Raw genomic sequence first — 25,721 nt, 5'->3', positions numbered from 1 at the left:
GCTTCTGTGGGACCTGCACCTGGAAGGGTGCTCTTAGCAGATCTTTCTCTGCAATATAAAGCCATTGAAGAAACTCCATTATCTTATAAATAAGTGGGAATAGGAGTAATTGAGTCAGTGTGTAGAGGAAATGCGTTTCCTTTCCAGGCAAACTGTGACTTTATCTAGAAGCTTTCTTCTGTCTTCTTCAATTAATATGAAAAGGCTTCCCTGCTTGTAAGTATTGGTTGCATTTGGTGCACAGCAAATTTTGCCTTTCAAGGGATTCTTTCAGTCAGCTGTCACCTAATTCCTTTATATTGTGTTTATGTAAGAAGGACATGTTATTTTTAGAAACTTAATGTAGATACCAGTTTGCTGGGAGATGAGATTGTGCTCGAAGAGAAGAATGTACCAGCAAATTCACTTCACAGCATAAACAGAGCACTTGTGTGTGATGTGTCCTGGGAATACCACTAGCAAAAGCACTACCCTAGGCAGGGTGCAGAATTTGTCCACCCGGTGCCTCTCCGACCCCCCAGCCCCTTTAAAACATGTGGTTTTGCACATATGCAGCTGTTGGCATCCTACAAAAATTGTAAGATCCTGGTGCTCAAAATTACAAGAGTACTTTTGTTTAAAAAAAAAAAGTCTTAGCAATTTTAGATTCTCTTTGTTTATGGATTTTGAACTCTAACTATGCTCTCAGATGGTTTTAAACTTTTCTGCTGGGAAAGATGAAATGTGCTTTCTGTTGTTGAAATGGGAACAAGCATTCTTATATGCTCGCAGACTCCAGGAGCTTTCCTTAAAGAAAACCACTAAATATTTTCAGGTTTCAGAGAAAGAGCAGGAATTATCATCTTGGGAACTGTCTGCTTATATAGTGTTCATGCACGAGCTACTTCCAGTAGAGATACACCGTGTTATTGTCCATGCCTGCTGCAGTATGCCATCTCGCATGTGTCAGCTTATTTATTTGGTAGTATATCATTAAAAAGCATATTTTTATAGATAAGGCATCACAGGTGGTATGTACATAAATGTGTTTGGTCTGTGAACAAATATCTTCCAAATGTACTTGTATGAGTGTGTGTGTAAGAACAAAGAAGCTCAGAAAATGTGTTTCATGATTTGGTATATCCCATTCTTTCCCTCCTCCCTCCCCTGCAGTTGTATAAGTACTTTTGATGGCAGCTGCTGGATTAGACCCAGAAGCTTAAAAGATTAAAGAAACCACTAAAAGCAGCTAGGAGGAAGTGAAGGATCCGTTTGTCTGAAGGTTTGTGTTTTCATACTGGTGGTTGAGAAGAAAATTGCAAACAGGCTCTGCCCTGCAGCAGAGGACTCGCAGACATCTGGGTGCTGCAGAGGTACGGCGTCTGGTCCAGCCACGCTCACCCGGGGCAGCGGGCACAGGAGCAAAAGCTCAGCCTGTGTCGTGTCCAGGGTGCTGCAAGGTGACAGTGTCGGTCTCGGTCCTCTTCCCTCCGTTGCACTTGTAGCCCGCAAGCTCGTTTAGTGCTCTGCAACGTGGATGTACAAAGTCTGGGCTGTCTGTGGTTCCTTACTGACCACTGAAACACAATAAATTGCTGAATGAGCTACAGGTTTTGCATTTTCACCCTGTATTAAGCAGTGCTGCCTGCTGCTGCTTACGCTGTCTGTTAAGCTCTACAGTGAACGTTATTTTTAATGAATGTATTTCTTGTCCAGGTGGTTCCGGTCAATGACAGGTAGAGCCGAGCAGGACACAGCATCTTTCACCAAAGTCCGGCTGAGGTCTGATTCTTTGCCCCTATTTCCTTTTTTCCCCCATCCACCCTCCTTAGCCCCAAACCTAAAAGCAGCTGTTTCAAGAAGCGATTTTTTTTTTTTTTTGTAAACATGGTCTTTTGCAATGTAAAACATCTGCTGCTTTCTGACTGATCCCTAAACACTACTGATGGTGTGTATAATCCAGCCGGGGGTCTTGAAGAATGAGAGCCAGTCTTGCCTTTTGTCATTCTAAACAAACAAGTCTGTACTGAAAAAAGTATCTGGTGTGGATGCAAGACAAGACCCCGGACACCCAGACTACATTGCTAGGGTAGGAAGAGTGCTGCTGAGCACGTTAGGATTATTAACATTAATCTAATCTTTCCGTTTGTCAAACAGATTTTTGAGTACATGGAGACAGCTTACCCAGTTCTTAAGACAGTGCTCCCAGATCAGCTTGTAGTTTGTTCTGTAATACCATGTGGATTTGCTGGGATTTTCAAGTAAATACATTATGTATATGGCTTACAGATTGCTTAGGCTGTCTGCATCAATAATTAAAATGAGGGAGGGGACTATTCTGCAGAGTTTCCCCCTTTCTTTTCCTCATCCTTTTTACATGTCTATTTTTATCTTTCCCCTCTCAGGATCAGGAAGATAAACCTGTAGCAAGGGAGAGTGTGTCAAAGACAGAGCTGAACGTTTTTCCAGCAGAGATGGGAGCTCGTGGCACATCGCTGCAGTGCCAGCTCTCAGCATCAGCCTGACCTTTGCCATTCTCTTTGCAGACGCTTTGATTCAGACTTGTCAAGAGCTGCCAACTTGTTCTCTTCGCTGTTAAAACAAGCACACCTTTTCTACTGAGACAGGGCAAAAAGTGTTGCTTTTGAGTCTTGTGGTGAACATGATGCTGTGCCGCTCAGTTGCCCAAAGTAGATGGAAAAGGCTTGGTTTGATTTGGTATTTCTGTGGTGGGCGTAACATTGCCTAGATTGGATGGGACAAGCTTTTGGGCTTGGTCGTTGTGGTTTTTTTAATGATACTCTGTTAGATCAAGAGCTTCAATACAAGTTAATGCTTAAATTTCAAGTATATCACAGGAAGAACTAATTTCTGTTTTATACCTCCATGCTCACCTGTCTTGGAAAAATATATGATGTATTGGGGTTGACATTTCAAAATACGCAGTGCCATCCAGATGCAGACAGACTCTTTTAGCGTGATTTTCTGATGTGGCAATTGTTAGCGTCCTGGATGTGTTGCACTGAAGTGGGAAGTTACGTCTGGTTAATTGTAAGAGTGTCTCTTTCCCGTCTCTGAAATCTCTGCACATCCAGTCGCTGCCATCTCTACTGTGAAGTTCAAAATGATAGCCAGTCCTTGCTGGACATGACGCAATCTGTTATGGTCACAGTCAGCTTCTGTGGTGGTTACAAAGTACAGGAAGACCCTACGGAGCCTAAGGCTTGAGTGCTGTTACAAAAAGTGCACTTAAGCTGGGAGAGTGACAGTCCTTTCCACACTGACATTACTGCCTAAGAGCTACCAGGAGTTACTTGCCTGTGTTTACTTTCCGGCTTGCTTTAAACGTTACAGCATGTCCAAAGAAACAGTGAAGCTGCCAAGGAGGAGTTAGTCTGATGGAACGGCTGGATGTCCTTGCTCAGCTTAGCGTATGTGCACAGCAGTCCCAGCTTTGGGCTGAGCTCATTTCCCAGCCGTTGTTGCGCATTGTGGGACTGCTGAAGCTTTTACTATGGAGATTTTCATACCGTAGTGGGGAGCATGAGCACATGGGCAACTTCCAAATGCGCACACCCTGTGCTGTTACAGAGTAAGAAAGACCAATTTCAATTTTGTCACTACAGATGAAAAATCACACAGCATGCTGTGCTTGGTGTAAAGATGGTTTGGTGTTGTGTGCACCAAAACCTGGCACCTTCCATGTGTTGGCAGCCTGGGTGGAAGGTGTTACAGAGGTAGAGCAAACTAAAACTTGTCCAACGTTATTATTTTATTTTTTTTTTCATATCTGGCTGAAGAACAAGGATGCAGTTCAATGTCAATAGCCTATGTAATCTTTGACTGCTTTTTGAGACGGCTCATTAGGATGATTTCTTGGCTGGAAACTTTGGAATCGGCCTGAGATCACCAAGTCATGGGCTGTGAAAGAGCCATTAAATAACAACAACTATCTTACCTCATTACTGACCTGGACCACGCTCTGCCCAGCAGCCTGGAGAGGACCTGTTGGCACACTGTGCTGCCGGCTGCAGTTAAGTGTAGCGCACGGTGCATAATCTTGAGTACTGTTGTGTTACACTGTCTACACCGCTCTCTTTCCAGCTTCAGTTTACCTGCTTTAAGGCTCCTTATGGTGTACTCTGCCTACGCAGTTTAGCTCTCATCGTGGAATTGCCTGTGGAGATCTGATGCCATCGACAGCTTTATTTGTCCACGTTGCGGTTTAGGACTTTAGGAGCCAAGTACCTGCGTTGGCATTGCTCTGTCTGCGTGGCTCTCTCCTTTCACGCAAAGGGGCAGTTTTGTGCATTTCTTATGCATGAAGACAGCAGTTAGGTGCTCTGTGGGAATCCCTAGTCCTCTAAGAAAGGTTTAAGCCTTGATTAACTTCTCCAAATATACCTGAACTTAGAGCGGACACTATAAAAGCAAGCCAACAACTGCTATGCGCTAACATAACTGCTCATTTACAAGAATTTTGCAGTCTGAGCATAAGAAATGCCACGAGCTCTTCCCAGAGGTGCTGGTACTACAGCTCCTCAGCGCACAAAGCTGCTCGGTTTTCTGTTTGGTGATTGTTGTTTGGGGGTTTTTCGTGAACACTCCCATTGTAATATTTCTTAGCTCTTCTCAGCTACTTGAGAAGATTTTAGGCAGGTAGTGTAATGCCTTATTTGCTACTTTAAACTCGCTAAGGTCCAGAGTAATTTTAGCAGCCATACAGTTACTCTAGATAAGGTAAGGACTGCGTTGCTCTCCATGTGCAGTGCCTAGCATCGTGCAGTCCTGCTCATGGAATATAAACTCTGGGTGCTGATGTAATACAGTTGTTAATCAGAATTTACAGTAGTTGAACTGAGCTTGGAATTTAGCCAAAGGGACTGAAATGGAGCATTAATCAAACGCCACAATTACTGAGCCACACTTTCTGCATTGAAGTAAACTAATGTAGAAGATGCATTACACCCCCAACATCTCGATGTGAAGTAAGCCCTGTCATGAGAACATGGTAACAGTAGTCATTAGCCTTTACCTTTGGCTATCTGGAGTAAGGGAAAGGGTTATATAGGCGTTAGTCTGCTCTCAGAAACAGGAGTTAGGAAAAAAAAAAAAAGAGGGGAAAAAAAAAGCTGGCTCTCCTTAATAAACTAGTGTAATTACAGATCTATTTAAGTGGAGGCATATGATACGTGTGTTTGTGACAATTTTCCAGAGGGATGGTTTGGCTAGTGCTAAATAACCAGGCTCATTTTCCCATAATGCAAATGTTATTCACAAACTATTACCATAATTGATGCACCGAGCCACTGTAGAGTAAATAATGTGTTGTGTGTGGGAAGCAAACTAGAAGTCAATGAATATTAAAGAACAAAATCTCATTTTTAAAGGGAAACTTCACAAGAACTAGAATTACTTTGAAAATCAAATGGCAACGCAAGTTCAAATCGACTGGTTGGTTTTTAGTTATGTATACATGCACATGCATGAACATGTGCACTTAGGGGCTGCCGTCTCCAGTCTGGTTCAGTTGGGGTCTTTTTTCTGCTCGGTGGGTACAAAGCATCCTCGGACATGATCAAAGCAGCGTGGTGTATGGGAACCGTCAGGTAATATCCAGTGCCCGGGGAGCTTCCCAGAGAAGTGGGTTGTGGACACGCTAGAGCTCTTGGCAGCTGAAAGCAATGAGGGACCTTTCAGGGCGTTTTCTGTTGAGTGGAGGGAGCTGGGACTGGTAACCCCATGTTTGGGGAGATTGGGTTGTTTTTGTCTCTGCCTTCCTGAACCGTGCTGGGGTACTCGTTCTGGGTAACACAAGAAGAACTTTGAATCATGCAAACACCATGGCAGGGCCACATTTATAGGTTGTCCTGCTTGCCGTGGCAGAGTGTGAGCGGACTGCCTGGAGGCTGCCGGGGTTCAGGTCTGTGACCTGCTGGTGTGCTACGTGGCTGGGCACGGCTGCGCGGACCTCACAGCGTACGGGAGGACAAGGCTTTACTCCTTCGTTAGCCCTTGATCACTGTCCCTGTGCGGAGCCTTATGCCTCGGTAAGTGTTAAGTAGGTTACAGCACTTATTGCCGAGGTGTAAATTACCCTGTATCCATTGCTGAACGCAGGAGCTATTGGCACGCGGGCTTATCTGTGCTGGTATGGATTTTTAGAGTAAAACATTCTGCTGAATAGGACTTGATTTAACTGCGGGCATTAGTGCCCTGCCATCTAATCCCTTTTTATGTTCAAAGGGAACTTGGGTTAGTGCTTAAGCACATATACGTACATGGCATGGAAAGGTTGTATTTTTTTCATGCATCGCTTTACATTTTTTCCCCCCTGGATATATTGCTCCCTCATCCCTGTTCCGTGTGTAAATGAAGGAGACGTATATACAGACAACTGTATAATGTAGTGCAGAGATGTATTCCAGTAGGGTGAAATGGAGTGTCATGGAAGTTGTTGCTTTCTGCATTTGAGAATTGTGTCATTTCAAACACTGTTGAGTAGTGGTGTGTTCTCAGAAGTGAACTTTTCTCCAGGTAGTAAAACCCTGGTCAAATACCACTGTAGCTCTAGAAACCAGAAAGCGGGGGAACGAAATATAGAAGCACTATGTAGGATTACAAAAGCATCATTTGATCTTTTAATTTCATAAGCCATTTTGCCCAGATGACAATTATTGTTATTTTTTTAAATTACAGATTATAGCACTGCACCTTCTTTTTCTGAGAGATTAAAAAGACATTTTAAGCAACCTTTGACTCCCGTTGCTGAAGATACTCACACGTGACTTCCTGGCACAGTTACATATATATCATATAACATCAGTAGCTTTCCTTATAGTAACCTGATATAACTCAGTGTGGCAGAAGTAACATATTGTGAGCCATCGTGAGCCTAGCTCTTGTGCACCAGGCTTGTGGGCTGTCCTTCCTCTGTCGCAGTCTGTCTCTTGCAGATTGTAAAGCACTAGTAAATGCCTCTTTCTTGTCCTCTCTGGCCTGTATTGAGGTGTCTTTGAACCTTTCAGGCTTCTGCGGTTGTGCCTCCTAGCCATAATTTCACCTAGAAAGCTGAGCACATGCCCGAGCTGGGTTATCACTCACCATAACTTATTACAAATTGGCACTTTGCTGGGGGAGATACAGTACTTCAGACTGCTTTTCTCAAGTTAATCTGTACTCTTTCTCTTTGAATCAGGCATCCTTACTTATTAGGGTTTATCCTACTCCCAGGGAAAAGCAGCTGTAAGACCTAGTAGGTCTTACAACAGGCAAGGAAAATGTTACTTGCATCTCTCAGTCATTGAAAAAAAATAAATGTTTCCATAAAGCAAGGCTGCTGGAGGGCTGTAAGGGTGGCGTTGGTCTGCTGGACCCCTTCATCCTGCATCTCGTCTGTTTGAAATGGTGCCAGTCCTGGGAACTCCGATACACCGGACACAGAATGCAGCTCATTCTGCACCTGCTCAAAGTGGATATTAAAGCGTAAGAGCTCTCGGATACTGCCAGCCTGCATTGGGTTCAAAGCAGTGACCTAGAGAGTTTCTTTTTCAAATGTGGACAGAAGTACAAATTGACAGCAGCATGTTTGTGATGAGATTTTTGACAGCACTCAAGATGAAAGAGCAGATGGTGTTGATGGGAGAGCGGGGTTATAAGGTACAAGATGGGATTGTTATCATGTTAATAACAAGACAGCAAATCCCACAGTGCTTTCTATTAGCCTGAAAGATGATAATTCCCTGTTGGCCTTCATGCGAGTCAGAAATGTCTGGTAACGCTGGCCCAGGAGGCTGCGGACGCCTCCGTAGTTGATTGTGTCAGTTCTGAGGTGTAGCCATTGATTTGTTCGGGTTTGGTCCTTTGGACCCCTTTCCTTGCTGTCCATGTCCCAGGCAGCCTTTTAGGGTGCAAAGGAGTTTGAAGACAGAGCTGGTGTAATTCCGGGTTACTTCTGAAACAGAAATACTGGTTTGGAATATGGGTACTTTGAAGTGAATCTGGTATTTGCAAGTTTAAAGCTTGGGAAGTGCTGGGCATGTTGGAAGGCAGGCAGATGGAGCTTCAGCACTTGCACTTCATTTAAAGTAATCCCTATTACTCTGCATTTCTCTGAACGTGGAGAAAAACTTTCTCTTCTAGTCAGCTTGCAGATCCCACAGGCTTTGCTCTCAGCTTCAGAAATCTTCCCAGGATCACTGCTTTGGCTGGTACATTAGGAGCCATTCTGAACTGCGAAAAACACTTCAAAATCCTTTTTATTTATACTCATTCTAATTTGCCTTTTCCTTTTCACAGCCTAATTATAAAAATTGCTGTAAACGTTTTCTGGAGATAGGATCTTCCCATTTATCTAAACTTTGTTGTTTATGTCCTATTTTCTTCAACATCCCCACACTTCACTCTGTTGGTTGGGAAGTGTGAAAGCTATTATGGTAATAGGGAGCGAGATGATTTTCTGCTCTCGTAGTGCCAAAGAGATAGGGATGGATGTAATTAATCTTGGATGCAGTCCCTGCTGCAAATACGTCGTCTTACTTTAGCCTCCCTGCACGCATAGATATACAGGCAGAGGTTCATTTTGCTTGGGATAAGGGTCAGTGCTCTTTAGCTTACTCCAAGATCAGCGTAGCTTTGCTCCACCGTGTACCCTTGCAAGTGGGTTCTTTGGGGTGGTTATAGTGCGGCACGTACAAGGTGAAATAGTGCCTGGTTTGCTCCTTCCCTCTGTCCCACCAAGAAAATGTTGGTCTGACTTGACAACATAATGGAGGTAAAGAGGAAGGAGGTATACCCTGCTTTTAGGAGACTTAAAAATCAAATTGGTACTGCTCGCTGTTTGGTTTGCTTGCATTAGTGTATGATAGCTTTGTCATGGGGGATAATTGAAATGAACACGGATCGATACCTAAATATACATTAGGGTGTATTAGAAGGCTGAGAACCAATGGGTCTGTTAAAAAGGAGGTTATTTCAATTCCTTTGTACGCTGTCTCCCATTTGAAATGGTATGTTAGAGTATGACAAAACCTGCTGAATAAACCAAAAAGGTGTTTATTCTGGGAGAACTGCAAATACTCTATCAAAATACGGTTCTTTTTAGGGGAGTATAGAAAGCCAAGTCTGGATTTTGACTGTACAAACTTAGAATCTCTGTAGTACGTTATTTCATGTTATCAATGGATCTTTGAAAGAGAAGGTGTGGGATAACAGGGTTTTGGAGGTTAATGCTACAGCGCGTTTAGGGATGAATTCCTATCCAAGGTATTGTTTGTCTGGCAGCATGTCCCTAACAAGTGAAGATGAATTGGCAAACAGAAGCGAAGCTGTTACGTGATACACCGTATAGACAATAACTCAATAAAATATGAAACTCAAATATATTTCAGACAAAGCGCTGACACCGTAGGTTTTGAAATAAATGGTGTATTTTGCTCAACTGCAAAGATGAATGCAGTGCTGAAGATTAAGCTGTTGTGTACTTCGTGTACAGGTGCAAACCGAAACAGCTATTAGCGTTACAAGCAATAAGCAGGTTCTGCTGGTGCTGGCCAGGAGCTGTTTGTGGATGCTCATGTTGAGGCTTTCAACAGTGCGACAAAACATGAGCAATCCTGTGGCGTGATCGGCTCTTCCCTGCCTGGCTGGGGCACGCGATGGCTGGAAATTCTCTCAAATCTCCGTTCCCCGTGCTGCACTTGTCCTTTGATTACAAAAGGACAGCTCTCGAGGGATGTCGTTGTGCATTTTCCTGAGATAAAATAATAGCTCTGTGTTCTGTGACCCTGGAACTTTAGGTCCTGCCAGATGCTAATGAACCAGTGGAAAACATCCAGGGCCTGGTAATTGCTTTGAGCCACAGCTGTTTGTGCTTGGTACACAGTGTCAAAGCTCTCTTCCTCGGTGGCTGCGCCCTGTGATATTGCCCCGAGGTCCCCTCGGGGGCTCCTGGGTCGATGCAGCGAGCAAAATTCCTATAATTGGGTACAAGAGAGCGTGGTGTCCGTGTGGACGGGGCAGCTTGAGGATGAGTCATGCTCTCGACACCTCCTCTGTGGTTCACTTTTGGTGGCTGCAGCGCATCCCGGGCAGTGCCAGCAGGCAGCGTGTGCTGCTGCAGGGACTGGAGCAACAGCAGAGCCCTCGGCAGAGCGGCAGCTAGGAGGGAGGCGAGGCTCTTGCACTGACCTGATCTTGTTCAAACATACCGTCAGATCTGTCCTACTTATTCATTTGCTACTTCAAAACCTAGCTTTTTAGGTGCAGAAAATAGAAGGTGCTAGTAAAAATCAGTGTTTTAATTTTCTTTGGATGAGTGTTCCCTGTAGGAGACCTTCTCATCCACTGTCAGCTTTGTAAGACATGATTTTTGATGTTTCCGTCGACCTGAACAAGGCTGGGACGTTTTACCATCTTTTTAGCATAGGTTAATTCTCCCACAGAAATGCAGATTTAAATGGAGTGTGGAAACACTTTTCTGTGACATCAGTGGAGAGTCATTTCTGGCGGTTATGGCCGTGGATGGCAGTTGTGTTGAGGGGGGTCAGAAGGGACTTTTGCTCACCCCGATGCCCTGGCTGAGCAGGGGAGGGCAGGGATCGAACTGCAGAGCGGGACTGAGCTGCCTCGGACTTGGGTGTCTTCCCACGTGCAAAGCCCCGTAGGAAGGTTAGAGCCATACAATCAATTAAATGAGGTGACTGTTATTGGTCAGTATTGGTATCTGGATCCCTTGGGTAAGTCCTAGTTTATGAAAAGTTCTAAAAACTTCTGTTGGCAAGTGAATGAGTAGCCAGGCTTTCAAAGCTACAGCTTTCATGTGATGCACTGACACCATTATTGGAATTGATAGTACTTTTTAGGTGAGTAATATTGACAAACTAGGTTTCAGGATCTGTCTCATCCCCTATACATCTCTGTGCGTACATATAATAAAGGTGGTAAGTCAGTGGTACGTGTATTTATTCCATCTCACTCTGCCTATGAAAAAGATGCCTATACCTAGAAAAGGTACAGAGAATGATGAAAGGGATCTATGGAGACAGGCACAGCTTCCCTGCAAGGAGAAATGTAGTAGTCTGGGAGTCTCCCATTCCCAAAAGGTGTGATATATGGGAGACAAGAAAAATCTGTAAAATCATAATTGATCTGAAGATGATGAGAAGCAAATTATTCTCTTTTTTGCAGGATAGGATACTGTGAGACTCCCACTTAAATACCTAGACAGCTGGTTAAAAACAACAAAATGAGGCGACTTTCTCCTGCTGCATACAGTGAAATTCTGAACCTCGTTCAGTGTCTTAAAAAACTGAAAGAGGTTCAACTAATTATGTGACAAGTTCAGGTCCCTCTGTGTTATTAGATGTGTTACTGAGGGCACATCTTTGGACTTGAGATTTCTTACCTTGTTTCCTTGTGCATCTCAAGGTGTCTGGACATAGGATGCTGGGCCAGATAGCTCTGCTCCAGGACAGCACTTTCTGCATACAGCGGAAATTCGGTAGGCTGATTATATTCATCCTGTAGTTTGCAACTTGATATTCACTGCTCTATGGCATGCTCTGAGCTGGGAGGTTTGCAGCTCGCTGCAAACCAAATCAGTGCGTCTGATTAAACCAGGGAATTGGGCAGTGTTCCTGAACGGACAGAAGAACAAATAGTCTGATAGGTGTTTTCCCAGGATTTTTTTATGCATTACTTTCATATTGATAGTGGTGGTTGTGTTTGTTGGGTTTTTTTGGGTTTTTTTAAGAGTCTTTACAGATATTATTTTAAAGCATTAGCCTGACAGCATCAAAGCTTAACAAGTGGGTATGTAGAGGGAGGGCTGAGAAAGGGGGGAGCAGAAGAGAGCCTGGCTCCTGATTACTGGCTCTGGTTACATGGTAGCATTACCGCAGCTGCAGAATCGCAAAGGAGATATTTGCTTTACGCTTAAGAGGCTTTATTGTTTCTAAACTATATATAGTTCTGTAATCTTTCTTTAGATGGGGGAGGGCACCGTGGGACAGCCTCCAAAGCATCGCCACCCTGCTTAGTGGGAGAGCGAGGGGTTAACGCGGTGGTGTAGGGTTCTCGAATGGGCAAGCTCATTGTCAGAATAATGTTTAGCCAGGTGTTAATCTGTGTCTGGAGGGAAGTGCTGGAATTCATTATTCATCCCACTGGGGGAGGTCATGGTGCTGGGAGGCTGCCAGCGCTGGAGCCAGCCTCCTGGCTTTACTGACATGTGCCATTTGTGATGAATGCAGCTGAAGTCCATTTGAGGAATTCTCTTGTCAGGCAGCCAAGCTGACAGCGAAACGCAGAGCTAAGGCATTCGGCGAGCTCTGTTGCAGCAAGCGAGATCGCGCTCAGCGTTGGGAGGGCAGGAGGGGACAAACTGGAACTGCGGAAGGAAAGCATCGGTTTTTCTTTGTGCTTTTTTTTTTTCTTTTTTCCTTTCTCCCTCCCTTCGCTTCCCCTAAATACCGCGCTCCCCTTGGAAAATCACCGGCTCTGACGGAAAGAGTACCGGCACGCTGCTTTTCATCAGCAGGATAGGTTTGGGTTGCTTTTTTGTTTTTTAACGAGGGCAGGAGGTGAGACAATGATCAAGTCAAGTTGGTTCTACGTCAAGTTCAAGTATGCGGAGAAGGTAAGTCGATATATTTTCTCCTGCAGCCTTTCCCAAGGGATTGCTGCGTGGTCGCCTGCAGCCCCCTTCTCTTGACAGGCAGCTCTGGCCACCAGCAGAGCGGACGCCGCTGAGAAGTTTTGCTGGTGATTTTCTTTTCTTTTCTTTTTCCATGGCTCGATAGATAACGCTGTGCTGAAAGCCGGTGCAGCGCAGGGTACGGGCTTGAAGTGTGACAGCCGCAACTTCAGTATGGTGCAAGTGGAAGAGAAAAGAAAAGCTCAGATCTAATTCCTACAGTGCCATGTTGGTTAAAAAAAAAAAAAAAAAAAAAAGGCAGTGGTAGAGATGTGTTTTTCTGTCTTGTGTGGAGCTTGAATGGGTGGAATATTTCCCATTCTGTAGAGCTGGTTGAGATGTGACCTGCTTCTGCAGGGAAGTCGTTTCTTTTCTTTTCCTTGCCTTTAGTAACAAAGCAAATACTTAATTATCTGTAATTATTACTGGGAAAAAAGAAGTTTTATTGATCAAAAAGTAGTGAGATGTATTCTAAGGCTGTTTGCTGGGGGTTTTACTGTGGCAGTTGCTGCGTTTCCTATTGCACAGAACCCAGTGCTTTCTGTTGAATTTCCCTTTTACCCTCATCTTCCACTTCCCTTGCCTGTGCCTGGGTACCCAGATGCCTGGGGGAAACAGAGGGACGGGGATGGGGGGAGGATGGACCAAGATTTCAGCAGGGACCTGCTTGACAGTGATGCATTTTCACCGAATATCTCCCTGGAGGGTTTCCTGCCCCAGGTTAAAGACTGATCTTGTTGCCAATAATGCTGAAACGCAGTCAGAGTATTTGGACGTAGCGTCGCTGTTTTCTTTAATCCAGCAAAATGGGGAAGAGCGCAAGACAACTTTTTTTTTGTGAAAAATACTAAGAAGTCTCGCTATCTGTTCCCTAACCATCCTCAAGCAGTTAGCAACCTGTTCTTAAAACAAGGGGAAAACCCATACGTGTGCTATTAGCCTGAAATTTTCTATTCTGGCAAATAGTCCCACATTGATTTATTTCTTGTCTTTCTGCCTCAAGTTATGCTGCACCCAGTGAAAGCATATATATTTCATTTAACATGATTGTCCTATCATTTATCCCAGGCTGCAAATGGCATATTTAACAAAGTCACAGATTTAACTATTCCATTTTCATTTGTTTTGGGCAGTGTTACAAAGGCAATTTGACTGCAAAATCCACTTTATTAGGCAGTTATATTTTCATCTCCTCGATGCTTCTCTGCAATACTTCTATGTTATTTAAAGTCATATCAGACCTATAAACATCTATAACAAAACAAATCGACTCTGCATATTCAGCATATGAAACTCTTCCTGGAAATAAAAATCTAATGAAATCAGTAGTTATCTGCCAGTGGGTGAGGTTGGCTATTTAAAATACCAGGTGAATTTTTCTTCACCTTTACATTTTGTGATTCAGTTTCTTTTTTTCTTTTTTTTTCTTTTTTTTTTTTCTTCTGTAATACCCCTTGCAGTTCAACCAGAAAGCCCTCAAGTCCCCGAAGAGAGCAGATAATGTTCCTGCTTTTCTGTCACCGGGTGATTTTGTGTGTGTTACATAACCTGTCATACCAGTTTTGTCAGAGACAGATATTTTAGAGATCTACAACCTGGGAAATTTGAACGTGGATGAAATCCAGGAAACCCATTTAATCTGTATTTTTCTTAGCGTTACTTGTGCCTTACAAGATTTTCTTCTGATTCACCAGGGAAGTTGCCAAGTCTGTTCATCTGCTGGGAGAAAAAAACCCCACCAAACCTATACTGCACACATGCAGGAAGATAAAACCTGAAGTGCGTGCCTGGTCTTTTATTGAATTTCATGTGTGATAAGAGACCGTTAGTCCTTTGCGGGGAAGCGAGGGTTTCCTAATGGAACGCACTTGAGAAATTTAGGTCTTGGCCATGAGGCAGGCATGTACCCCCTTGCTAAATAGAGGATTTTGTGTCGAGGTTCTTGTTGTGGCTGATGCTCAACTTATTCTGCATTAGCTTCAAGTCTTGTCTGCACGTCAAAATTGTGCCAGCGTGACTTAGGTGTGAATTGACGCTGAATTTATTAAACTGGTGCAGTTCTCTGGCTGGACACTGTGGCTGCTCGCTCCGAGAAACAAGCGCTTCTGCGTTAGGGTAACCATGTCGGTTTAAAAAATTAGGTCAAATTCTTTTGCAACTCTTCCATGTTGCCAAGGTTTTAGAAATTGGTTTTATGTTAGCCAAGCTGAAGTACCTTTGAAATTCTCAACCCAGCTTTTTACAGCAGTTTGTCTAAATGGATTTAAAATCTCACTCGGAGATGCAGTTTCTCGTTTCCAGTTGACATAAGTGTGGGCTGCTGCAGGAACGAGTGTTCCCACTCCCAGCTACGCGTTGTCAGCGGTAGCGCTTGTGCAGCCACGTGGTGACATGCGTCCGGGAGCCGATCCAACTGGAACTGAATGGGTTTTATTCCTTTTTTTGGGCTGGCTTCATTTTCAGTCAGATCAGTGTGTGTCCCAGTTTACCCCAATGTTCGGCCATAAAGGATGTACCTGACAACACCTGGTTGAGGGTGAGTAGAAAGGACAGTGACGTCTCTTCTGGCAGCAGCCTGTGAAAACTAATTTAATTAAAGTTTGCTCTCCTCATTTGGAAGCGTTATATAATCGCTGTTTAAGCGAGGTCATCTTAGGTTAGGGAAAGGTTGGGTCTCTGCCCTCCCGTCAGTGCAATATCTCAGTTATATCAGAACGAGAACTGCTTTTCCTGTGCGCGCCACGGTACTGACATTGCACCGCTCCCTCTTAATTCTGTTGTAAAGAAGTTCATTGACATTTTTATTAGCTGGCTGGCTTCGCTGAAGTTGACATCCTCGCCTCTGGCCATCACAATTTTTTTATTTTTTTTTTTTCCCCCCTTTGATTTGCTTTGGAAGATTTTGCTGTCTGAAGACCCCTCCGTGATAAAGCATATATATTTATATCCATGTCAGAGCTAACTCTGCAGGCAGCTTTACATATTGTAAAATATTCCTTCACCTATAGATTGCCAACCTGTTTTATTCTCTTGGCATCGCTACGCTTTACTGCTATAAACTGTTCTGTTGATTGTGTTCAAACGTTGCTCATCCCATCTGGGTTATCTGCAGCCTCTGCAGACAGACCCGAACCGAGGTTTGGTGATGTAACTTGCCTGAGCGTCAAGGAAATTCAACCCTCACAGGTCTTCTGGGAGCTTCCAAACTCTTTACATCCACCTGGCACCTTGAAATACCTTAGCCACTCAACTCGCGTTGTCTGTCTGCCTGGGCAGTGGCCCTTTTACACTGACAGGAGCAAAATTCAGTGGCCATGCATTTATGGCTGCCACAGCCTGAGAAACGGTCTTAAACTGTCTTGGGATGTTCACCTTTTATCCTAAAGACATGTTGGAACTGGAAGCGGAAGAGATAGATGTTGCATAAACTGGTGTACTTTGACATGTTAGTTTGCTCAAGTTATCAGTTATTTTATGTTGTGTTAGACAAGCACTGTAAAACCATTTCACAGCAGTGTATTTTTAATTGTGATTACTTTAGTTTTATTATGTGATTATTTTAGAAATCAGCACAATTTCATCTTGAGTCTATTATCAAGTTGATTGCAAGCATTCTATTATATCAACTTCAAGGGAGCCTACTGGGAAAAACCCAAAGTTTTTATGTTTACCCTTTCAAAGATTTCATATAAGGTCATTTGGACACGAGCCATTTTTGCATAATACCCATATTCAGTCCGAGTGCATTTACACCGTAGTTAAAATTCAACGGCTTCCCATGAATAATAGTGCTGACACAAGGAAATCAGTTTGATCTTGGGGGGGGGGGCAGGAAAAGGCAAGCTCTTGGAAATCTATGAAATTGTAGAAAGTGTGGGAGATGTGTGGAGAGCGGCAGCAGGAGTGGGCAGTCTGGCTTCACGTGTTGCTGCCTGTATCTGAAGGAGCTTGTGGATGATGTTGGAGGACTTGAAAGGTTTTGCTTTGTCCTTGAAAAGCCCCGTCCCTTGTTTGAGGCTCATTGATAGATATTGCTGAACTGAAGTGGAGCTTAATTTTCCTGTTCCCAGTAGTGCCCAAGGGAGAGAAATGCTGTATTCCTAGCTGGAAAATTAGATTAAAACACCCAGCACCTAGATACAGGGTACATTCATTTCTTCCTTTATCGCAAGACTCCCACTACTCTGAAAGGCAGTTTACAGTTTTGACAGCTAAAATAAAAAGCCTTAAGGACAAGCAACCACTTTGAATGTTCGAAGGGCTTCATTTCCAGCAGAAAGATTTCAATTACAGTCATTTTCCTCGAGTAAGTACAAAGAGGTAAATGGAACCCCTGTTTCCAATGTTAAACTCGCCGACTACATTATTACCGGTTGTACTTTGAAAGTAAAGGATAAAGCCAATCTAAATCAAAGCCCTGATTCCAAATTACTTTTTAAGAGTACGATGAGGTCTGCACCCAGTAATTCAGCCACTTGGTATTGAGCCGCACACAGCCCATCAAATGGGACTTCCCTTACATTGTGTTGCTCTTCCGGGGGGATCGGGGCAGGAAGCAGCTTTCTCGCCAAGCACCGAGAGTTGCATCTTGAAAGGGCTGCTCTGCAGCTGGAGATTCATATATTGGCTGTATTTTTAGAGAATTTAGGGGGGGGGTTTTCTTTCTTCTCTGACTTTGCTCGTTATTTGTCTTGTCTTTTATAACAGTAATTTGAGAAAGATTTGGTTATTTGTCTTCTCTGTGGCACAACCTCTCCTCCCTCCCACTCCCCGCATAAAGGTTTTTCATCTCAGGACCATTTCCTCCCCTTGCTGGGGCAGGGAACACATTTTTGGAAGTCTGTGGCTTTTTAGACCAGATATTGAAATGTGCACAGTGTTTGTATAACACGTGCGCTCAAAGGAGCCGGGCAGCCAAGGTGATAAATCGATCTGGTGGCCCGAGCTCACCTGAAACATTCATTTTCACTGGAATGACGAACTCTCCCAGAAATCTGTACCCAGGGCTTGATCGAGTCAGGGATAACTGCTTCAGTCGGTGAGTTTTTGGGACAGACCTGTGCCCAGAGGCATCGGGGAAGGGCAGGGAGTTAACCAGCCTGCTCCTAGAGCAACTCCCTGTTCCAGGGAGGTTGGTCCTCTTGGCACTCAGACCATCCTTGCTAGTGCCTGGCAGGTGGGAACCTACCTGCTTTTTCTCCAAAAGTGTTTACTGGCACTAATTGTGCTAATTTTATTTCTTTATTTTTGCTACCACTTTCCCTCATTGCTTTGTAGGTGGATTTCTGCAGGTGCGAAATCAGATGTTATTCCTGATGGAGATGATGAGCAAAGGGTTGTGTCTTTCCAGAGTACTCTGCACAGACACCTGGTTCAGTATTTTTATGACTTTTAGCTGCTGAAATTCTTCCTTTCCTGCCTATGAATATTAAAAGTTTGCATTTTTTAAAATTGTGTTGCAACTGTGACTGCCAGTGGTTTAGGGAAATGAGTGAGATTTGTTGTTTTATGTGCTTGCAAACAGATATTGGGTCTATGCAACAAACTCAGGAAAATAGATGTACTAATTTACTTTCCCTGTAAATATGGATGAGTATAAATGTAGTGCCTCGGGAGCCCGTCCTGATTGAGTCAGCCGCTTGCCCCCGCCCGCTTTGCTGGATGTCCCTGTGTCTGCCATTATAGCCCAGTCACACAGAATTGGCTTGCTTCGTATTTTGGCTTTTGCTCATCACGTTATGGTTTTATCTGGCCTTTCTGTGAGCACAAAGATGTCTAAGGGCGCTGGGTGCTTGCTGACGGTGGATGCAGCCCGCGCTGCTGCTGCTGCGCTTTGCTTGACGCTGGCGAGTGGATTTGAGCAACGTTTTAATATGTTTTGGGATCTAGACCTGAAACTTTTAGTCCTGCTTTTTGCATGTGTTTGTGAGACTAAGAATTGCATACTAATGGGAATAGTCAGTGGCAGGTAAAATAGCAAGAAAAAAAAACCCCTGTAACATTCTTCTGATGTAAATTTTTAATCAAATGTATTTTCTTCTGTTAAGCAACTTTTACAGCCCACTGCACAAAACATACAACCAAAAACTTTGCCCAATGAACTGCATGTAATAGGCTAGCAATGCATCTATTACACATTTTTACGTGTAATGCCTTTAAATCCATTTTTGTGTGCGTGGCAGTGTAGCCTTCGAAAGGTAATTAGAATTGGCAGTCTTGCTTTCATAGTTCTTCAGGTTTTCTTCAGATCGGAATGCTTTGGAGAGCTTCGTTAGAAGTGGTCTCTTTTGTAACAAGAGGGAAATACGATTTTAAAAACATTAGGAAATACAATTCTAAATACATTGGAAAGCTGGAAACTTTGTATCAAAATTTCTAAAATGATTGTACGGTGTTTGGTGTCCGTGAACACTGTTCTTCAGCCCAGCCGAACTGAAGAGTTGGTAGATGATAGACTAGGTTGTAATAACGGTCATTACATTAAATAACACTTTTCAATCCAAATAATCGGAGGTAAGTTTTGCAGCAGCGCTGTGGACATGGATGTAGCAGCGTCCTTTTTACGGGTGACCAGACTGAGCGATGTCATCGCAGTTTGTGTGTCTTCTCCAGGAGGACTCCTGCCTGGGGGTCCTCATTCAAACCAAGGTATTGCCCTCGCCTGCACGTCTCCCCGCCGGGAAGTCAGGGACAAAATGCATTTTCTTTTTCCAAATTAGAGGCCAAGCGTGCCGGTAGGTGTTGAGGGGCGGACGTGGAGAGGCGTGGTGTTGTTGGTGCCTCAATTTCAGGAGCCACCTTCTGAATTTCTGCCTCCCAAAGCGCCTCTGTTACAGGACTCCACCTCCCATTTGGCATCTGCCCACACACTTCTGGGCTGTCCATTGCTGACCTCAGCTTGATGATGCAATGAAACTGCTAATGATTGTAGCAACACCCTCAGTATTGAAGACGTCTGAAAAAGTGATATTCTTCACAGTTTCTGGGGGTTCTGACCAAACAGGGTGTGCTTTCACCGCTATGCCAAGAGCTGGCAGGAGCAGGAGTGTTCTTTGGGTTGGAGCGATGTGGGCAAGAGCGCTCTGAGTCTTGCGAATGTGCTGTGAGCAGTGAGGACTAACCTAAGGTGAGCCGGTGCCACCGGAGGACCAGAAGAGTGTGCCAGCTACCTTCTCTTGGGTGATGAGCCGTGGTAAGACCTTCTGCTGTCTGGGAGGGACCGTTTGGGGGCTGGTACAGAAGCAGGCTCAAGCATGGCTGGGCACACAAAAATGCAGAGGAATTCTTTTGAGCGGCTGTTTGGGACACAACTTTTGACTCGTAAGCCTGTGGTATGTTTAATGCTGTAACCAGTAACATGTAGGTACTTGATAGATTAATATTCAGGACACAGTAGATGAGAGAGGCTGGCTGGGGGGATGTCACACGCAATCTGTTCATCTAGAATTATTTTCTGTTTTGAAGTTAGATTCACCAATTCTGTAGATGGGAAGAAAAAAATAATCTATGGGCTTACTCTGATTTTTTTAGAATTTTTTTATTTCCTTCCCACCCCCTCGACTTGCTTTGCCTGAGGGCGAGTTCTGTCCTTTAATTATTTAAGAACTGGCTTTTGTTTACAGTTTGTAATAAAACTGATAAAAGATTAACAAGGTGCTTGTGAATCATTTTAAGCAAATTAAAGCTTTGAAAGACTTACAACTGCAAATATTTGAAAATTGTAAAGCAGAAGAATAAGAACAGACCAGATGAGATAATCAAGTTCTTGGATTTGTTTGGGAGAAAAATAGTCTTGTTTGCAATTGGATGCGAGAGCATCATCGCCTGCTCTATTAAATATTTATTTGTGCTTTTAGCAGATTTGAAGACACTGGTTGTATGAAACAGCACTGGGTATGTTAAAATAATGTTTTATTACAGTGTGGGGTAGCTGCACAAATAGAGTATGGGCGGAGGAGGGATTCAGAGTGGAAGGACATGTGTCTAAGTTCACTGTTGCGGCAAGCCTGTGCCAAAGCACGTATACTTTACGCTGCTTTTAAGGACTGTGTTGACTCTCCCGTAAAGCAATTCTAACACCCTATATGAAATGATAGACTCTGGGCTGGTTTCCACGCAAGAGTGAAATCAGAGGTTTTAGCTCCATTTCTGTGCAAGACTGAGATCTTGGGGTTATAATGGATATTTCCATTAAAAACATCAGCACAGCACTCAGTAGCAGAAAAAAAGACCAGCCAACTAAAATATTAGGAAAGGTGTGCTCAGCACGGAGCAGGGAACGTTGCTATGATGGACTAGAAATCCTTGATTTACCTGCATCGTGGACACATTGTGCAGCTCTTGTCCTCCCTCTCCAGAGACTTGCAGCCACTGTAAATGCTCAGAGAAGAACCGTGAGGCTGTTCGGAGGTGTCAAACGGCCTCTGTGAGAGGAAGAACTGAATGGACTAGAACCATTCAGGTGGGTAAATAGGTAAAGGAGATGTGAGAGGTCTGTGAAATCAAGAGGGACGTAGGGAGGATGGGGATTGTCCGTTGCCTTCTGACATAAGAACGTGGGGATGTCAAAGGAAGTCGATAAGAGCCAGGTTGAAGGAGATCAGAAGTAGGTGGTTCTTTGTGAAGGGGTTGACCAGCACAACTGGTTGTCGAAGGAAATCGTGCGTGCTAAAAGTTTACATTGCTTCTGGGAGAGCGGACAAATTAATGGAAAGGAAATCAACTGATTGCCACTGAGCAGGCAGAAGCCACATCAGGAGCTCGGTGAGCTGGAAATGAATGGAGGTGGAAGCAAGGGGGAAGGATGTACGTGTATAAATAGAGACAGACAGGAGTATTATATATACTTAGCCTATTTTTATTCTCTTCTTTTGGACATCCATTTATGGCCACCGTTGGAAAGAGGATGCTGCGCAAGCCAAGCCTTTGATCTGGCCCAACACAGTTCTCTGTGCCGATGGTGCTGGGGCAGCTCATTCTGAAACATCCTGGCTTACACGATGAGTATTATATAAAACTGATGTTCTTCAACACCCACCAAGCTTAGCAGCTATGGATTTGATTGTGACGGTTACCTTAAAACAAAGGCACATCGGGTAGTGATTACAGCTCAGTATTAATAGCTGCGTTCCTAATGTTCTGTTGAAAGTGCTCTGGAACTGGGAAGAAGCTCTCATTTCCCCTCCTCTAAGTACTTTATTTTCTCCACCCATGAACAGAGTGTGAATGCATGCGTATTATCAGGATTATTACCTACGTGGTATTTTTGAGAGAATTACAATGCGTTTCTTTGAAGCTGTTGGACGAGGTACAGTACCAAGAGGAGGCAAGCAGCGTTTCTTTTGCAAGGTCCCCAGAAAAATTTCAAGATGGGTGAGTTATTGCACTACAGAGCTCTTTAGCACCCCAGTGAAAAATCAGTACAACCTTTAAGCCTAGGTTATGTTCGCAATTGAATGAGGTGACAAGAAACTTCTGGGGCAGATGACAAGAGTTTGAGTCTAATTAAATGGAGTCATTTTATTCCTTTGGGAAAGAGCTGTGAAAGCTGACACGGGAACACAGCAGGTTCAAAGGTCTGTGTGTAGATCCTAATCTGCTTAAAAGATGAGGTAGAATTTCACTGACTGTATCATAGACTCAGGTAAAGTAACCAAATCATTCCTGTCTGGAACATCCAAAGGTAAACTGTGAAAGAAGACGGAGAACTTTAAGGAGGTGAATTAAGATCTGCCTAGGTACAACTGCTACCTGTCACTCAGTGATAATGATAGAAATAGTCTAAAAGCTCTGCAGCTGGTCTTTTCTTCCACCCTTTTCAGCTGGCATCCTTGATGACTTTGATGGCAGCTCTAACATACCTTGTTAAAGTTATCCTTCGAGGCAAATACCTCATCTGTAGGTCTCGGCGATGTTGTAAAATGTCTCCTTTTGCTTTCCCCTATAGCTGATTTTTCCATTTTGCTCTGCACTTTTGCAGATGAATTCTAACCAGCTTGAGCTCGCACACGTGGGTAGGGCCAACCTCCGTGTCGGAAGAGGGCAGTGCATCCCTATTCTCAGGGAGCGATGAGGGGCGCGCGTATGGGTTGCATTACTCCGTAGCTTTATACATGCAGTATTTGCAGCTTCCAGTGTTCTACATGATACAGATGTTAGAGATGAATAGATAGTGTTTCTATTTCCTTGTTTAGTCTTCTGTAATTTTTCAGTGTTGCAATCAATCTTTGTCCGGCCTTCTTGAAACTTCGCTTGTGTTTAGTATATTCTCTCTGATTGTCAATGATCTCCTTTAAAAACCTAGGATCAGTTCCATCTGGTCCCAGGAACTTGGCAGCTTGTGTGGCGAGCAATAGCTGATTTTTTTTTTTCTGTGAGTGCTAGTACAGAGAAGTCAATTCATGGCTAAAAAGATTAAAATCCCTAAATCAGAAAAGCTGGAAAAATATAACAATTGCAACTCTGCCAAGGAAGTGCTTCTTGTTGGATTAAAAAATCTTATGACAAGTTGAGAGAGAGAGATTTGGAAGTGTAATTCAATTCTGTTGTCAATCCAGGAGAGTTAAAGCTGAAACTGTGTTAGAATACATTAGTGGCACTGCCTGGACAGAGAAAATGAGCTGCTTCTCGGAGACAATTTTGTGCTGGTTTCCATTCTGCCTCAATTTGTTATGACCTGGTTTGGATTTCCCAACTTTCATGTCATTGAGATTCATCATCTGGTACATTCAGAAAAGGTCTTTGCTTCTGTGTCCATGGGTGCCCCTTCTGAAATAAACTGTGTTCTGCAGCGGTGAGGAGCTGGGGAGTGGGATGCTGAAATGGAAAGGGGTCAAGCTAGCAAATTTGGAGAGGGAGGCATCCATATGGTATGTTGGAGGTGTTACGTATGCCTTGCGCTTGGAGGAGGCATCCCCATTTCTTGTCAGGGATTGGCAGTAATCGGGCACGGTGCTGCGGCTCTCAGTGATAAGGTCTCTGGGTGGTGGGTGGAGAGACCTGCTTTTGTGTTTTGCGTGCGGCCCCGATGGTGGGTATCTGCTTTGGTTGTGCTCCTGGAGATGGTGGGAAATGTTGTAGTAAGGGCAGCACCTTGCAGTGGAGCGGCACTGTCAGCCCACCCCTCGCTGCTGGTTCCCTTCGCCTACTTGTCAGCTGAAGCCTTGCTGTCATACCCACCATCTTCCCAAGCTTTTTTTTCCTCCTCTACTATGTTAAAAGGGGAAACCAAAGCAAAACTGAAATAGTTTGTCTCCTTGGTTGGAGGTACAGGCTAAAGTTTTGTTGTTTGGTCTCAGAAAATGGGCTCGTTCAGTGCTCAGGTATTACTGTGGCATGTTAGAGAAATCGGGAGTGCAAAATCCCATTTCTGTCTCAGCACGGACAGATTATAAACAGGGATGTGGGTTCTTCCGCTGGCAGTGGAGAGAGGTTACTGAAAGGGGTGCTGCTTTTGTGATCTCGTCTAGTAGTCATCTCTAGACTAGCAGAAGGTATAAATCTTATTCTAAATAAAGTAGAAGGTATAAATCTAAAAAATTGTAAGTTGTACCAAAAAGTGTTCCCAGAAGTGTCCTGGCATAGAAGCCCATAGGTTTTATATTGTTTTCTTCTTGACCTTGAAGGTTTGCACAGGATTGGGACATGGGTTAATATAAAAGCTCAGTCCCTTCAAAGTCACCTTTTTGTTATACCCCCATCTCTCCTGTCTCTAAGCAGTGGACTGATTACATGGATATCTTACAAGATTGTGAGAAATATTTTAAAACAATTAGTTACGGACGTTTATGAGGAATGAGTAACGTTCCTCAGGGGTTGGAATTGGGACCGGCACTGTTTAACATGTTTGTCGGCGACATGGACAGTGGGATCGAGTGCACCCTCATCAAGTTTGCTGATGATGCCAAGCCGTGTGGTGGGTCGACACACTGGAGGGAAGGAATGCCATCCAGAGGGACCTGGACAGGCTGGAGAGGTGGGCGTGTGTGAACTGCATGGAGTTCAACAAGGCCAACTGCGAGGTCCTGCGCATGGGTCAGGGCAATCCCAGCACAACTACAGGCTGCGCAGAGAATGGATTGAGAGCAGCCCTGAGGAGAAGGACCTGGGGGTGTGGGTGGGTGAGAAACTCAACATGAGCCGGCAGTGTGTGCTTGCAGCCCAGAAAGCCAACTGTGTCCTGGGCTGCATCAAAAGAGGGGTGACCAGCAGGTCGAGGGAGGGGATTCTGCCCCTCTACTCCGCTCTGGTGAGACCCCCCTGCAGTACTGTGTCCAGCTCTGGGGTCCCCAGCACAAGAAGGACATGGAGCTGTTGGAGCGAGTCCAGAGGAGGCCACAGAGATGATCTGAGGGCTGGAGCACCTCTGCTATGGAGACAGGCTGAGAGAGTTGGGGTTGTTCAGCCTGGAGAAGAGAAGGCTCCGGGGAGACCTTAGAGCACCTTCCAGTAAAAGTTTCTGCAGAGTTGCAAACTGGTTTTTATCATGACCATAGTCAAAACATCTGAAAGATTTGTGTGCAAATGCTTGTTTATAGTCCTGTAATACTTTGAGGTTTAAACATTGCCAAACACAGGTACAGTATTGCTTGTATCTTTATGATTTTGATACATAATCTAATATTTTTCCACTTTGTAATAATTCACTGAGGCATATAGAAGAAAATGTGCTCTTAGGTGCTTGCATCGCTCTGTATAATAAACATTGCCAAGTCTGGAAGACAAGAATCACTCTATGAATTTCTATGGAGACTTTTTCTCAAATAGAGTTCTGTTTTGTGATAAAGAGGGAAATTTTGTGTAACTCCATGGATCTTCATTAGACTGGATTAGGGCTTGGTTAGAAATTGTGGAGCAGCTTCACCAGTGTGTTCACTTACAGACAGTGCCTTCCTGCACCTTCACGAGGCAGATGAATGAGTTCAGCGCCTGTATGACTGGGATCAGTGGGAAACAGGTGTCCAGATTCCTTGTGTGACAGTGAATATTACAGCAAGCATGTATTTGCATCTTATGATGCCTGACTTGACATCTCGAATGGGGTGATTCT

The 25,721-nt window shown here is 44.1% G+C and overlaps 1 protein-coding gene across 7 annotated transcripts in view; it reads left to right on the top strand.

Moving 5' to 3' along the window:
* AUTS2 (activator of transcription and developmental regulator AUTS2) overlaps positions 1-25,721 on the top strand; it is a 787,423-nt gene that overhangs the window by 245,271 nt on the left and 516,431 nt on the right. For 2 of the 7 annotated variants that reach the window (XM_054847740.1, XM_054847739.1), the window contains exon 1: positions 12,286-12,616. The exons of the other annotated variants lie outside the window; for them this stretch is intronic. In XM_054847740.1, the coding sequence (XP_054703715.1) occupies positions 12,569-12,616 (48 nt within the window). In that variant the 5' untranslated portion in view covers positions 12,286-12,568. Of the gene's footprint in view, positions 1-12,285; positions 12,617-25,721 lie in introns of those variants that run through there. 7 annotated transcript variants of the gene reach the window in all.

The sequence above is a fragment of the Grus americana genome, chromosome 19 (assembly GCF_028858705.1).
Source record: "Grus americana isolate bGruAme1 chromosome 19, bGruAme1.mat, whole genome shotgun sequence".
NCBI lineage: Eukaryota > Metazoa > Chordata > Aves > Gruiformes > Gruidae > Grus > Grus americana.
Note: the sequence above shows the minus strand (reverse complement) of the source record. Positions and strands in the feature narration are given on the sequence as shown.